General features: G+C 43.9%; 1 protein-coding gene across 5 annotated transcripts in view; it reads right to left on the bottom strand.

The window, feature by feature from the left end:
- Positions 1-5749: 5749 nt before the first annotated feature.
- The window catches only part of LOC144491698 (transforming protein RhoA-like), a 46248-nt gene continuing 34963 nt past the window's right edge, over positions 5750-17034 (bottom strand). For all 5 annotated transcript variants that reach the window (XM_078209884.1, XM_078209887.1, XM_078209886.1 and 2 more), the window contains 4 exons: positions 15192-15349; positions 10095-10215; positions 8531-8661; positions 5750-6909 (listed from right to left, as the gene is read on the bottom strand). In XM_078209884.1, the coding sequence (XP_078066010.1) occupies positions 6736-6909; positions 8531-8661; positions 10095-10215; positions 15192-15347 (582 nt within the window). In that variant the 5' untranslated portion in view covers positions 15348-15349 and the 3' untranslated portion in view covers positions 5750-6735. The remainder of the gene's footprint in view (positions 6910-8530; positions 8662-10094; positions 10216-15191; positions 15350-17034) is intronic.

The raw sequence follows: 17034 nt of genomic DNA, 5'->3' as shown, positions 1-17034 counted from the left end.
CTGCCTACAGTAATTGAAATGTGGTCTCACCACTGCCCTGTGTACCATTCTTTAATGCTGAAAATTACATACACAGTTAGAAATGCTGGATTTGAGGTGCTGCTATTCTGGCAGTAGACTAGGATGGCAGCAAAAGACAAATCTGATGGTCAACTCCGACACTTTAAAGCTTTCTTTTAAACCGAGATCCATACATTATGAATCTTTACTTGGCCAGCAAGTCCCATCCTTTAATCAGATATCCAGCTTAGTAATTTAGTTTTATAATCATTTCATAACCTCTGTTATATGGTCACACAAAGAGCTAAAAAAGAAAATCTTATGTTTAATGATGAAGGGCCTTTCATTAGCTGCATCAAATTAGCTTTATGAGGAAGGACAATTCATCACGTATGCAGTGTTTCATATCAACCTTGTGATTCACATATTGTTAGTAGGCCAAATGGCTTTTTTCTGTGCTCTATCTTTCTATGATTCTATAATTAGCACATGACCTGCTGAACTTGAATCTCTGGTTTTAAGTAAAAATGATAGGTATCCTCCTTTGTTTGGTAGCCATCATGCCCGAGGATTTTAATCCATCAACACGTGCCGAGAATAGGTAAAGACATGCATGCCTCCTTTATTTTTAAAACATCATCAGTCGTACTTTGCTACACTCACAAATCGCTTGCCCTGCCTCTACAACATGTTGTCATTTTCTCCCCGAGTTAAAATGGCACATAACAGGAAGATTGAGGTCATACTTACAGACTGAATGAAGGTATTCCGCAAAGCGGTCGCCAAGTCTGCATTTACTTTCCCCACTCTAGAGAAGACCACTTTGGGAGCGGTGAATACAAATTGAAGGAACGCTACTTAACCTGAAGAGTATTTGGGCATTAAATGCTAAGGATTTAAAGGGACAGGTGTTGCACCTTCTGCGATTACAAGGGAAGGTGCCATGGGAAGGGGATGGGGAGTTGGCATGATGGAGGGCCCAGAGGTTCAAGGAGGGAGCAGTTCCTGATGGAGGTGGGGGGGGTGTGTGAGGGTAAGACGTGATTTGTGCTGGAAAATAGCAGAGAACAAAGAACAATACAGCACAGGAACAGGCCCTTCGGCCCTCCAAGCCCGTGCCGCTCCCTGGTCCAAACTAGACCATTCTTTTGTATCCATCCATTCTCACTCCGTTTATATGGCTGTCTAGATAAGTCTTAAACGTTCCCAGTGTGTCCGCCTCCACCACCTTGCCTGGCAGTGCATTCCAGGCCCCCACCACCCTCTGTCCTTCTGATATCTGTGTTAAACCTCCCCCACTTCACCTTGAACCTATGACCCCTCGTGAACGTCACCACCGACCTGACGGAAAAGCTTCCCACCGTTCACCCTATCTATGCCTTTCATAATTTTATACACCTCTATTAAGTCTCCCCTCATCCTCCGTCTTTCCAGGGAGAACAACCCCAGTTTACCTAATCTCTCCTCATAACTAAGCCCCTCCATACCAGGCAACATCCTGGTAAACCTCCTCTGTACTCTCTCCAAAGCCTCCATGTCCTTCTGGTAGTGTGGCGCCAGAACTGGACGCAGTATTCCAAATGCGGCCGAACCAATGTTCTATACATCTGCAACATCAGACCCCAACTTTTATACTCTATGCCCCGTCCTATAAAGGCAAGCTTGCCATATGCCTTCTTGACCACCTTCTCCACCTGTGACGTCACCTTCAAGGAACTGTGGACTTGCACACCCAGGTCCCTCTGCGTATCTACACCCTTTATGGTTCTGCCATTTATCGTATAGCTCCTCCCGACATTATTTCTACCAAAATGCATCACTTCGCATTTATCAGGATTGAACTCCATCTGCCATTTCTTTGCCCAAATTTCCAGCCTATCTATATCCTTCTGTAGCTTCTGACAAGGCTCCTCACTATCTGCAAGTCCTGCCAATTTTGTGTCGTCCGCAAACTTACTGATCACCCGTTACACCTTCTTCCAGATCGTTTATATAAATCACAAACAGCAGAGGTCCCAATACAGAGCCCTGCGGAACACCACTAGTCACAGGCCTCCAGCCGGAAAAAGACCCTTCCACTACCACCCTCTGTCTTCTGTGACCAAGCCAGTTCTCCACCCATCTAGCCACCTTCCCCCTTTATCCCATGAGATCCAACCTTTTTCACCAGCCTACCATGAGGGACTTTGTCAAACGCTTTACTAAAGTCCATATAGACGACATCCATGGCCCTTCCCTCGTCAACCATTCTGGTCACTTCTTCAAAAAACTCCACCAGGTTAGTGAGGCATGACCTCCCTCTCACAAAACTATGCTGACTATCGTAATGAGTTTATTCCTCTCTAAATGCGCGTACATCCTAAGAATCTTCTCCAACAACTTCCCCACCACAGACGTCAAGCTCACCGGCCTATAATTACCCGGGTTATCCTTCCTACCCTTCTTAAATAACGGGACCACATTAGCTATCCTCCAATCCTCTGGGACCTCACCTGCGTCCAGTGACGAGACAAAGATTTGCGTCAGAGGCCCAGCGATTTCATCTCTCGTCTCCCTGAGCAGCCTTGGATAGATTCCATCAGGCCCTGGGGATTTGTCAGTCTTTATATTCTCTAACAAACCTAACACTTCCTCCCTTGTAATGGAGATTTTCTCCAACGGTTCAACACTCCCCTCCGAGACACTCCCAGTCAACACATCCCTCTCCTTTGTGAATACCGACGCAAAGTATTCATTTAGGATCTCCCCTACTTCTTTGGGCTCCAAGCATAATTCCCCACTTTTGTCCGAGAGGTCTGATTTTTTTCCCTGACAACCCTTTTGTTCCTAACGTATGAATAAAATGCCTTGGGATTCTCCTTAATCCTGTCTGCCAAGGACATTTCGTGACCCCTTTTTGCCCTTCTAATTCCTCGTTTGAGTTCTTTCCTACTTTCTTTGTACTCCTCCAGAGCTCCCTCCGTTTTAGCTGCCTGGACCTAACATACGCCTCTCTTTTCTTTTTGACCAGTCCCTCAATTTCCCTGGTTATCCACAGTTCTCGAATCCTACCCTTCCTATCCTTTTTAACAGGCATATGCCTGTCCTGTAGCCCTAACAACTGTTCCTTAAAAGACTCCCACATCCCAATCAAGAGCTGCCAATTTCTGCCTAATCCCACTAAAATTAGCCTTCCCCCAATCCAACACCTTACCCTTGGGACACCACTCATCCATTTCCATCACTATCCTAAAGCTAACAGAATTGTGGTCACTATTTGCCACATGTTCCCCTACCGAAACTTTGAAGATCTGACTGGGCTCATTCCCCAGTACTAGGTCCAGTATAGCCCCCTCTCTAGTCGGGCTATCTACATATTGTTCCAAAGAACCCTCCTGTACGCATTTTACAAATTCCTCCCCATTCAGAGTCCCTGCTCTCAGCGATTTCCAGTCTATACCAGGGAAATTGAAGTCTCCCACTACAACAACCCTATTTTTCCTGCACCTATCCAGTATCTCCTGACATATCCGTTCTTCCACTTCCCTTGGGCTGTTGGGGGGCCTGTAGTATACCCCCAACATAGTGACTGCGCCCTTCTTGTTTCTAAGCTCCACCCAGAGTGACTCGTTACACGACCCCTCTGAATTGTCCTCCCTCTGCACCGCTGTAATATGCTCTCCAACTAATACTGCTACTCCCCCACCTCTTTTGGCCCCTCCTCTGTCTTGCCTAAAACACTTGTACCCCGGAATATTCAGCTGCCAGTCCTGTCCCTCTTTCAACCAAGTCTCTGTCACCGCAACCACATCCAAATTCCTCGTGAGCATTAAGGCCCTAAGTTCGTCTGTCTTACCTGCTACGCTCCTTGCATTGAAGTATAAGCACTCCAGACCTCCAGGCCCAGTGAGGTCATCCTCCCCCAGAGTGCTCTTCTTCTTTGCCAGCCTTGTCCCAGCCCCAAGCTCGTCCCCAGCCTCTACACTTGTAGACCTAATATTTTGATTCCCACCCCCCTGCCATATTAGTTTAAACCCCCCCGAACTGCACTAGCAAAACTCCCAGCCAGGATATTCGTGCCCTTCCAACTTAGTTGTGACCCGTCCTTCTTGTACAGGTGCCATCCTCTCCTGAAAACTTCCCATTGATCTAGGAAAATGAAGCCCTCCCTCCTGGACCAGTCCTTTAGCCAAGCATTCAATTGTACTAACTCCCTATTCTTAGCCTCACTGGCACGAGGCATTGGGAGCAGCCCAGAGATGGCCACCCTGGAGGCCCTACTTTTTAGTCTATTTCCCAACTCCCTGAATTGCTCTCGTAGGATCCCCCTGCTCTTCCCATCTACGTCATTTGCACCAATGTGTACAATGACATCCGTTTCTTTATCTTCCCCTTTTAAGATGCCTCCTATCTGCTCGGTGACATCCATTACCCCAGCACCAGGTAGGCAGACTACCATCCTGGAGTCCCGTTCGCACCCACAGAATCGCCTGTCTGTGCCTCTAACCGATGCATCCCCTACCACTATTGCTCTCCTAACCCCTCTCTTTCCTTTCCGGGCCACAGAGCCTGACTCTGTGCCAGTGACCTGGTCACTGTGGCTTACCCCTGGAGAGTCATCCTCCTCCACACTATCCAAAACAATATACTTGTTTTGGAGTGGGACAACCACAGGTGACCCCTCCACTAATTGCTCACTTCCCTCCCCTCTCACACCTGTCACCGAGCCCTTCCTATTATGAGAGACAGCCACTGGAGTACTCTCTGGTACATTACCCTTCTGACCTTTACTCCTCCTAACTGTGACCCACGTGTCTTCCTCCCGATGCCCCGGTGTAACTAGTTCCCTATAACTCATGTCAATTATTCTCTCATTCTCCCTGACTAGACCAAGGTCAGCAATCTGCAGCTCCAGTTCCGTGACGCGGTCCCTCAGGAGCTGCAGTTCCACGCACCTGGTGCAAATGTGAACCTCCAGGAGGCTAGGTGTTTCCAGGAACTCCCACATCCCACACCGGAAGCACCGGACTGGTCTATCACTCATAGTTACCCTTATCCTATATAGGTTTGGATAAAAATAACTTACCTTGCCTCGCCCTGTCCCCCGAAGCCCTGTGAGCCAAAGCCCTGACAGCTTTCACTCTGCTTCCCACACACTCCACTGCCTGCTCCCGACGCTGCCCGCTGTGTACTGCAGCCTACCTTTTATACTTCGCGCGCTTAAAAAACCCTTCCCAGACTCCTTAGCAGCCCACTTCCGGTTTTCACTTTAAACTTAAGAAAAATACTACTACAAAAGTAAAGGCCAAAAAAAAAAACACACACTAACTGACTAATTAAATAAATAAATAATTCGATCAATCTCTCACCAGCACTCCTGCCTCCAATCACTCCCTCTCTGCTTGCTCCAGTGGAACAATGCAAAGGTTGATCCTTTCAATGCGGGGGCTTGGCTAGTTGGGTTAAATGGCCTATTTTGGCACTGCAAGTTCTAAGAAAGTAAAAACGTAGGATTCAAGTTAAATTTTTTTTAAAAGGTGGGCGTTGCTTATTTCAAGCTTAAATATTTTAGAGCAGTATTCTGACTTTTGAGTAGCATAATATGATTTGCATTTCAGTATTGTGCATTAGCTAAAAGCTTACAAAGCAACCAACTCAGATTTTTTTCTGGTAGTTTAAAGGTTAAAATCTTTTTGAACAGTGCAAAGAAAATGGGATACTGAAGTTTTATGATTTTGTTAAGGACACACCCACAACACTTACAGGAAGTAAAGAATACACCCATAGTTTTTATTTTAAAAAAACTGGCTTTTATTTTGCTATTAGTATTGCTGGTAACTATTTATTGATACAGCCAAAAAAATAACAACACACCTAGTAAACTGCAAGTGAGGTACATTCAGGACCTCAAGATATATCTCCAATGTTAAAAACAAATCATAAAGGCAGGCAGTACATATACTAACATATGATAAATAGAAGGCATTGAATGCATGGTTCCACTGACCATGTCAATCCATTTATTGAGCTGCTGCTCAGCTGTACTCCCCACAAACTGAACAGCAACTCACGTTTAGTCAGCAAGCTAAGAACCAAGAGAAACCTCCCACCTTTCCCTAACTCTTAGCCCTCCCCTGATTAAAATCTCCATGCTGTACATAAGTATGTTAGAGCCCGATTTGGTTTACATCAGTTATCCACTTCAGAAAGTTACCAAACTTTTATACAAAGGAATTCAACTTTTTATTTTTTTTCCCCCAATACACTTTTAAAAATTTCAGTTGAGGCTATAGTATTAGCGTTATGAAATCCAATTATACAAAAGTTGAATTAAGCTACATCTATAAACAATTGAGGCAAATTGACTTCTTGGTTTGGTTCTATATTGAGCAATACAGGCTGACAGAGTGCTATTTCCTACCAGTAAGGCTGCACCTGTTGATCATGTGAAGTAGATAGGTCAAAAGAAAACTTACAGTAATGGCTAACCAAAGTTTAGGCGCATACATGCATATTGTAAAATTGACCATAGCTATACATCAGCACACCAATGAGCTAGGAAAGAAAAACCATGATCGGTTTTTAAATATTGGTAGCAAACAGAGTTGTCAGGAACGATATTACAGATAAATGAAAGGCCAGTATAATCAAGACACTATCATACTAAGTTTAACAAACATCAATTCAAGATTTTTTTTTTTAAAAATCAAGTGACTGTAAATGTGTGGTAGGGTGCACTTGGCTTGCATTCTTGCTTTATAGAACACTGCAGAAAGCCTTATGCCTAGGGCGCTTTGCTTGCAAGGCAGCCCGTGTGGCCATTTCAAAGACTTCTCTCACTCCTTCTTTAGTTTTTGCTGAGCATTCCATGTACCCATATGCACAAATCTTGGTGACCATCTCTTTGCCTTCTTCAGGTTTCACAGGCTCCTGTACAAGAGAGAAGGAGGTGGATAATGTGAGTCAGCAGAAAAGAGTGAGCAGGTGGGAAAGAATGAAAGATTACTTCAAATATATTATACAGAAATGTAGAATTCATATCATAGAATCCCTACAGTGCAGAAAGACCAATCAGCCCATCGAGTCTGCACTGACTCTCTCACCCAGGCCCTCTCTTTCGCCCTATCCCCGCACATTCATCATGACTATACCATCTAACCTAGACATCTTGGGACACTGAAGGGCAATTAGCACGGCCAATCAACCTAACCCGCACTTCTTTGGACTGTGGGAGGAAACTGGAGCACCCGGCGGAAACCCACGCAGACATGGGAAAAATGTGCAAACTCCACACAGACAGTCACCGAGGCCGGAATTGAACCTGGGTCCCTGGGTGCTGTGAGGCAGCTAACTATTCTGCCTAATTGGCTAGCCTACAAAGAAAAATTGATATTAGTTCTAGGCATATCTACACACTCCCAACTTATCATACATATGGGTCATGAAATTTAGTAGAGTAGATTTTTATTAAAAAAGCATCAAAACTTATTCAAATTCTCCAAAGATTAGATTTGCATGCTGAAACTTCTGCCAACATTCAGTCCCGCTATCTCTCCTGGGACAAGACAGTGGATGGGCAATCAGTTCCCAGAACAATATCAGAACTACCAAGTGCATCAAGATCAACTCTTCCATTGAAAGACCTTTTCTGAAAAATCTTGCAAAAAAGGTGAAACGAATAGACACTGGATTACCAACCTCAAAAGTTGTTTTTATATTTGTTTTGGCATTTCCTAAAATTGGTACTGTGACAAAACAAATGTTAGTGGCAAAAAAAACCATGGGAGAACGAGATCAAAGCACAGAATGTGGGATACAAGAAGATGCTTATGACTGAAGTAGAAAAGTTGATGCTTTGTATTAAAGCTCATATGGTTGTCAATCTGAAGCATTAACTCATGGAGCTGAATTTTATCAATGATGGTTAAGGTTCATCACCAGATCTGAAAGTGAAAGCTAATCCCACTTTAAGCAGCCGTGGAATCCTAGGGCATCACAAGCCTCTGCTGCTAGGGCTGTCATCCAATTAAAGATGGTGGCCCAAGAACGATCTGGACAATCAAAGGACCAGAAGCTCAGCCGCACCATTAGTAACTGAAATTGCATCAATTGTGAGAAGACGCCCTCAAAATCAGGTCAGTGGGGTCGGGAGAAGCCTGGGACCTGGTAGTGGGGAATTGGGGGTGAGAATGGGAAAAAAGCTGTGGAGCTCTGGCTGTGCCAATGCCACGAGTTGCTCCATGGGCCATGGAGTTCCCATCAATGGTTTCCTCACCCCCACAGAACCTGATTGCCTCCCCACATAGCAGCAAGGCCTCCTCATGCAGGCAAAATACCTGTGGAGCCAAGAAGTGGCCTTTAATTGGGCACCTGAGTTTCCCTGCACTGGTGATATGCCACGTTGGCGGCAAGATGTGAGATTCCACTACTGTCATTTGCCAGCCCTTCTGCCTTCTAACTCATTGCCAACACACTGTAAAAATTCATTCCACTCTTTGTAAAAGCCGATATTGACCAGTCTCATCTCTTTTGTCCTTTATTCTCCACTAACCTGCTTCATCTTTGCCAGTTCCCTCCGTGTGTGCTCATCGTTCCTCAGGTCTTTTTTGTTCCCAACAAGGATAATGGGCACGCTAGGGCAAAAATGTTTCACTTCTGGAGTCCACTTCTCTGGGATATTTTCTAATTTGGAGGGAGAGAGAGACAGAGACAGGGTTAATAAAACTGATGCATTTTATTTCATAACATCACAGAATGCGAGAGAACAGGAGGAAGCCATTTGGTTCATCAAGTCTGTATCATGTCTTTTGAAGAGCCATCCAGTTAATCTCACTCTTGCACCCTTTAGCCCTGATTTTTTAAAAATCCAATTCCCTTCTGAAGGCTATTACTGAATTTGTATCCTCAGCCCTATCAGGCCACCTATTCCAAATCCGAACCGCTCATGTAAAAAGGATTTCCCCCCATGTCACTTCCTCTGTCCAATCAATTGAAATCTGTGCCCTCTGGTTATCCACCCATCAGCCATTGGAGGTAATTTTGCTTTATCATCTCTATCTTAACCCTGCTTGATTTTAAATACATCAATCAAATCTCCTCTTGGCTTTCTTAAACAGAATAACTTCAGCTCCTTCCGTTTTACCAAAATCCCTCATTCCTGGAACCATTCGAGTAAATATTTTCTGCACCTGATCCAAACCGCAGTGCCCAGAATTAGATACGTTACTCTAGCTGGAGATAGATTAGTGTTTTGCGTCAGTTTAGCTTAACGTTCTGGCTTTTGTACTCTATACTTCCATTTATAAAGCCCAGGATTGCATTTGGTTTATTAACTGCTTTTTAAGCTGTCCTGTCACCTTCAAACAAATTTTCAAGCACTACCCAGGTCTCTGTCATACTTAAAAGTTTATTTTTAAACACCTGGACCTTCATGGCCATGTTTCCCTCCTCCCCCTCCCCAGATGTTAGTAAGCGCAGTTTTGTTTTGAAAAGGAGTTTAGACAACGTTGTGGCAGTTTCCAATTCCCAGACAAGTTGACACACAAGAGCCTTTAATATCAGGAAGGTTCCTTTCAATGTTTCCAGAAGACTAGTAAAAAGTCACGCAAAGACTAACTGCACTATTAAATAGCAATACTATATAAAAAGCTGAGAACAGCTATGCAGTAGTAGGACTAAAGCCATGACACATTAACTTAGATTGTAGAAGAACAAGATTTTAGTTGGCACACCATAATACAGATATTACTTTACAAGAAAATGAACAATGAGATCTGGAAACAGGTTTTTAAAGAGAAGTCATCAGTGGTTAAGTTGACCTCTTTTCAATTGTAAAACCCTTGCATAATTAAGATTCTGGCTATACATCCTTCTCAAAAATGTGGTATCATAATTCACTTTGTTTTCTATCTATTTAACGGGCTTTAACTTACTTAAAATTATCTTGTATTGTCAAAATCATTATCCTTCATTAAAAAGGAAAGAATTTCTAATTAAGGAAGACTGAATTACATCTCAAAAACTAACCAAAATATAGACACCAATATATGTAACCAATGGATATCAGAGATTTAATGCTCCAATTAAACCCCATATAACAAAAGGTACATTCTTACCTAAACTGTCAGGGCTATCAATAGAAAAACACATTAGAATAACATCTGTATCTGGATAGGAGAGAGGCCTAAGTCGATCATAATCTTCCTGTCCTGCTGTGTCCCAAAGTGCCAGTTCAACCTGCAGAAGAAAATTAAAATAATCAATTTTCAGAATCTTAAATGTGACATACTTAAAATTTTGTCCATGCACTGAGGGGTCCAGATATCTTTTTTCCCTTCATAAAAAACAAACATCCCCGTATTCAAACAATCTCTTCTAACGGGGCTGCTAAGCACAATTACCCAGAGAACGAAAGGCAAAGTACGAATATTGTCAAAAGTTCATGAATGCTCTATCCAAGAGTTAATGAGTTACTAATTGAGGCTATTAAAAAAAATTAAACCCAGCAAAAAGGATATCTGAAGAGTAAAGAACATTTTCCCTTTTGCATTGTGTTTGGATCAAGATTTCTCAAGTCATAGAAACGTAGAAAATAGAGGCAGGAGTAGGCCATTTGGCCCTTCGAGCCTGCTTCGCCATCCATTTTGATCATGGCAAATCAAATTCATTATCCTGATCCTGCCTTCCCCCATATCCCTTGATCCCTATAGCCCCAAGAGCAATATTTAATTTCTTCTTGAAATCACACAACATTTTGGCCTCAGAGAGAACGAGATACAGTTTTCCTTTATTTAGCATGCCTCAACCCACCAACTTCACACATCCTTGGGACAATTCCAGAGCCAAAACTCACAGCCATAAATATAAGATGATCACCAATACATCCAAGGAGGAACAAATGTATCAATGGGAAGAGGGAAAGAGTAGGGCTCTTTAGGGATCAAAGGGGGCAATCTGTGGGTGGAGCCAGAGGACATCGGTAGAGTGTTGAACGAATACATCACATCCGTCTTCACCCTAGAGAATGAAGATGAAGGTTTGGAATTCAGTGAGAGAGACCGCAAAGTCTTGAGCAAATTGGTGTGGGGAGTGACAAGGTTGGCAGGCTTACGAGTGGACAAATCTCCAGGTCTGGGTGAATTGTGTCCCAGGCTGTTGTGGGAAGCATGGGAGGAGATTTCAGACCCAAATTTTTAATTCCTCTCTGGCCACAGGGGAGGTACAGTAAGAAGTCTCACAACACCAGGTTAAAGTCTAACAGGTTTATTTGGCATCAGGTGAGTGAGGACTTGTGTTCACAAACAAGGCATATAAAGACACAAACTCAATTTACAAGATAATGATTGGAATGCGAGTATTTACAGGTAATCAAGTCTTAAAGGTACAGACAATGAGAGTGGAGAGAGGGCCAAGCACAGGTTAAAGAGGTGTGTATTGTCTCCAGCCAGGACAGTTAGTGAGATTTTGCAAGCCCAGATAAGTCGTGGGGGTTACAGATAGTGTGACATGAACCCAAGATCCCGGTTGAGGCCGTCCTCATGTGTGCGGAACTTGGCTATCAGTTTCTGCTCAGCGATTCTGCATTGTCGTGTGTCGTGAAGGCCGCCTTGGAGAACGCTTACCCAAAGATCAGAGGCTGAATGCCCGTGACTGCTGAAGTGTTCCCCGACTGGAAGGGAACACTCTGCCTGGTGATTGTCGAGCGATGTTCATTCATTTGTTGTCGTAGCGTCTGCATGGTCTCCCCAATGTACCATGCCTCGGGACATCCTTTCCTGCAGCTTATCAAGTAGACAACGTTGAAGGCTGGATAGTTTGCTGTGGACAATGGTCTGTTTGAGGTTGTGTGGTTGTTTGAAGGCAAGAAGTAGGGGTGTGGGGATGGCCTTGGCGAGATGCCCGTCTTCATCAATGACATGTTGAAGGCTCCGGAGAAGATGTCGTAGCTTCTCCCCTCCGGGGAAGTACTGGACGACGAAGGGTACTCTGTCTGCCGTGTCCCGTGTTTGTCTTCTGAGGAGGTCGGAGTGGTTTTTCGCTGTGGCACAGGGGAAGTGCCAGAGGACTGGAGAACAGCTCATATGGTTCCGCTATTTAAGAAAGGTTGGCGAGATAAACCAGGAAACTACAGACCAGTGAGTCTCACATCAGTAGTAGGGAAACTGTTGGAGAAAATTCTGAAGGAGAATCCATCTCCACTTGGAAAGGCAAGGTTTGATTGGGGATAGTCAGCATGGCTTTGTCAGAGAAAGGTCATGCCTGACAAATTTGATTGAACTTTTTGAGGACGTGACCAGATGTGTAGATGAGGGTAGTACATTTGATGTAGTTTATATGGATTTCAGCAAAGCCTTTGGCAAGGTTCCACATGGCAGACTTGTAAAGAAGGCAAATGCACACGGGATACATGTAATTTGATAAGGTGGATTCAAAATTGGCTCAGTTGTAGGAGACAGAGAGTGATGACAGACAGCTGCTTTACTGACTGGAAGCCGGTGTCCAGTATCGTATCTTCGGGATCTGTGCTGGGTCCCCTATTATTCGCCATTTATATAAACGACATAGATGACTATGTGGGAGGGTACGATTAGTAAGTTTGCCGATGACACAAAGATTGACTGGGTGGTTAACGCGAGGTTAAGTGTCTTTGGCTGCAGGAAGATATAGATGAGATGGTCAAATGGGCAGATAGAATTTAACCCTGAAAAGTATGAGGTGATGTACTTTGGAAGGAGTAATTTGACATGGAAGCATTCAATGAATGGGATTGACACTAGGAAGCTCTGAGAAACAGAGGGACCTTGGTGTGTTTGTCCGTAGATCTCTGAAGGTGGAAGGGCATGTTAGTGGGGTGGTGAAAGAGGCGTATGGGACACTTCCCTTTATTAATCAAGGCATAGTTTGCAAAAGCAGGGTCATGTTGCAGTTGTACAGAACTTTGGCGAGGCTACAGCTGGAGTACTGTGTGCAGTTCTGGTCTCCACATTATAGGAAAGATGTGATTGCATTGAAGGGAATGCAGAGGAGATTTAGAAGGATGCTGCCTGGAATCGAATAAGCTATGAAAAGAGGTTGGAGAAGCTTAGGCTGTCTTCGTTGGAGCAGAGAAGACTGAGGAGCAACCGGATTGAGGCGTACAAGGTTATGAGGGGCATGGACAGAAAGCAACTGTTCAAGGTGACACAAGTTCAAGGTGAGGGACCTTGGTTTCGGGTGGGGGGAGGGGAACGTGAGGAAAATCTTTTTTACTCAGAGGGTGGTGATGGTCTGGAATGTGCAGCCTGGGAGGGGGTGGAGGCGGGTTGCCTCACGTCCTTTAAAAAGTACCTGAATTGAGCACCTAACCTTGAATGTTATGGCATGCCATGGGCCAAGTGCTGGTAAATGGAATTAGGTAGGTAGGTCAGGTGTTTCTCACGTCGGTGCAGACTTGATGGGCCAAAGGGCTTCTTCTGTACTGTGAGATTCTGTATACAGGAGATATGGGATTACCAAGTGAGCTGTTAGAATGTGGAATGTGCTACCACAAAAAGAGTAGTTGATGCAAGCAGCATAGGTGCATTTGATTTTGATTTGATTTATTATTGTCACATGTATTAGTATACAGTGAAAAGTATTGTTTCTTGCATGTTATACCCTAGCATACCGTTCATAAGAAGGGAGAGAGGGCAGAATGCAGTGCTACAGTCATAGCTAGGGTATAGAAAAAGATCAACTTAATGCGAGGTAGGTCCATTGTCTGATGGCAGCAGGGAAGAAGCTGTTCTTGAGTCGGTTGGTACGTGTCATCAGACTTTGGTATCTTTTTCCCAACGGAAGAAGGTGGAAGAGAGAATGTCCAGGGTGAGTGTGTTCCTTAATTTACTGGCTCCTTTTCAGAGGCAGTGGGAAGTGTAGACAGTGTCAATGAGTGGGAGGCTGGTTTGAGTAACGAACTGGGTTTCGTTCATGACCCTTTGCAGTTCCTTGTGGTCTTGGGAAGAGCAGGAGCCACACCCAAGCTGTGATCCAACCAGAAAGAATGCTTTCTATGGTGCATTTGTAAAAGTTGGAGAGAGTTGTAGTGGACGTGCTAAATGTCCTTAGTCTTTTAAGAAAGTAGAGGCGCGTTGGCATGGGGGGACCTCTGGACAGGTTGATGATGATCTGGACACCTAAAAACTTGAAGCTCTTGACCTTTTCTACTTCATCTCCATTGATGTAGACAGGGGCATGTCCTCTACTACACTTCCTGAAGTTGATGACTATCTCCCTTGTTTTACTGACATTGAGGGAGAGATTATTGTCGATGCACCAGTTCACCAGATTCCCTATCTCATTCCTGTACTCCATCTCATCATTATTTGAGATCTGACCCACTACAGTGGTATCATCAGCAAACTTGAGAATCGAGCTGGAGGGAAATTTGGCCGCACAGTCATAGGTGTATAAGGAGTATATAGTAGGGGGCTGAGAACACAGTCTTGTGGGACACCTGTGTTGAGGATGATCGTGGAGGTGGTGTTGTTGCCTATCCTTACTGATTGCGGTCTGTGGGTTAGGAAGTTCAGGATCCAGTTTCAGAGGGAGGATTCGAGCTCCTGGCCAGTTCGGAGATGAGTTTCGTAGGAATAATGGTATTGAAAGCTGAGCTGTCGTCGATAAATTTAAGCAGTTGATAAGCACGAGGGACAAAGGAATAGAAGGATGTGCTGATAGGGTTAGATGAAGAGGGGTAAGAGACTCAAGTGAAGCATAAAAACATCAGTTGGGCTGGAAGTCCAGTTTCAGCGCTGAAAGTCCAAGTAATATTGGATCATGACATCAATTCCAAAAACATTTCTGCTACCCAACTCAAGCACCTAAAAGGAGAAATATACTGTGGCTATTAGTTTTAAAAACAACACTTAAACTGATGCAAAAAAAGGTTTGGTCTGCAGTATTTATTCAACGTAGGAGCAAGAGAAGATCATATATTTGGCTTGCAGGAGTAGCTTAGATGAAAAATAACTTCAATGCCCCACCCATCAACCCCTTCCTCCCCACCCCAATTTTGAGAATGAACCTATATTAATATACACCCAAATAAATGAGAAACAGGCAAACTATGTAGAAGATGAGTTTTGGCCTTAATAGTGAATGGCAGCTAACAGAATATGGTCATTAGAATATTGTAAATGATGTTACATCAATAATGCACGAAACAATAGTACCTCCCATCGTTTAATACCAACCTGTTTTCCGTCCACTTCAATATCTGCTACATAATTTTCAAAAACCGTTGGAACATACACCTCGGGGAACTGATCTTTACTGAAGACGATTAGTAGACATGTCTTCCCACAGGCACCATCACCAACTATAACCAGTTTTTTGCGTATGGCAGCCATCACTGTAAAAATACAAAATCACAATTTTACGACCACTAAAGTACAAATCTATTCTCTTTTTTAGATACATACCATTCCAAATATCATGAGACTTTTCTTTTAAAAAAAACTGCAGATATTAAGATCTCATTCATTCAAATTTATTTTAACAATTGGAAAATTCAAAATCATAGAAATCCTACAGTGCAGAAGGAGGCCATTCGGCCCATCGAGTCTGCACCGACCACAATCCCACCCAGGCCCTACCCCCACAGATTTACCCGCTAATCCCTCTAACCTACACATCCCAGGACTCTAAGGGGCAATTTTTAACCTGGCCAATCAACCTAACCCGCACATCTTTGGACTGTGGGAGGAAACCGGAGCACCCGGAGGAAACCCACGCAGACACGAGGAGAATGTGCAAACTCCACACAGACAGTGACCCGAGCCGGGAATCGAACCCTGGACCCTGGAGCTGTGAAGCAGCAGTGCTAACCACTGTGCTACCGTGCCGCCCAAAATGCAGTTGGATTTTAAGAGGGACCTTTTGCTGGAAACATCAAGATGTGGAGATGCCGGCATTGGACTGGGGTGGGCACAGTAAGAAGTCTCACAACAGCAGTTGAGAGTCCAACAGGTTTATTTGGAATCACGAGCTTTCGGAGCGCTGCTCTTTCATCCACTCACCTGATGAAGGAGCAGTGCTCCGAAAGCTCATGATTCCAAATAAACCTGTTGGACTTTAACCTGCTGTTGTGAGACTTCTGACTAGAAACATCAAGGTCAATTTTAGCTGGCCAAATGACTGAAAGTAACACATTTATTATTAACTGGAACCTGGGACCTTCTAGGGGTCCATAAAGCTTAGTTCTGGTCCAAGTAATGCAATTCTCTGGTTTAATACAGAACGTCTTGAGAGGTACAAATAACATTTAGATGAACCAATATTTCAGAATACAACATAAATCAGACAGCTGCCAATACATTTAAGCATAAATTAGATGTATCATTTGTCCAGGCACACATTTATTTCTTCCCAGTAATGAAAACCCTGGTTTATGAATTTAGACAATTCTCAGCAAGCAGAATGGGTGTATCCATAAATTAACCTGACGTAATGCTTTTTAAAAATGTGGGTGTCACAATAGCTCAGTGCGTCAGAGCTCTAGCAAACTGTGGTGAGCATTCAGGCTTCTGCAGATTCTCTACCGGTGACGTGGTTCATTACGACAGTATCATTGAATGACAATTAGTATACGAAGGCCAGGCATTGGGAAAGGACAGAAAATAAGATCCTACAAGCTGGCAGAAACCCAAAGGAAGTTTCCAGCTGCTTTGCTCAACTAAGTAGTGAAGGAATGTATTGAGTCAATACGTCATTGTGGATTTTTTTCTTAAATAGCAGGGAGAGGAAGGGGGGAAATTAAAAAATAAACCTAGAAACGTTATGGCGCAGAACTAGCCACTCATTTTAATCCTACTGTCCAGCACCTGGTCCATAGCCTTGCAGGTTACATGACTTCAGACGCAGATCCTGGTACATTTTAAATGAGTTGAGCGTTTCTGCCTCCACCACCAACTTAGGCAGTGAATTCCAGACGCCACCACCCTCTGGGTCAAAACGTTTTCCCTCATGTCCCTTCTAATCCTTCTATCAATCACCTCGAATCCAAAGCAGAATGATTTCCCAGATCTCATCAATCAA

The sequence above is a fragment of the Mustelus asterias genome, chromosome 3 (assembly GCF_964213995.1).
Source record: "Mustelus asterias chromosome 3, sMusAst1.hap1.1, whole genome shotgun sequence".
Taxonomy (NCBI): Eukaryota; Metazoa; Chordata; class Chondrichthyes; order Carcharhiniformes; family Triakidae; genus Mustelus; species Mustelus asterias.
Note: the sequence above shows the minus strand (reverse complement) of the source record. Positions and strands in the feature narration are given on the sequence as shown.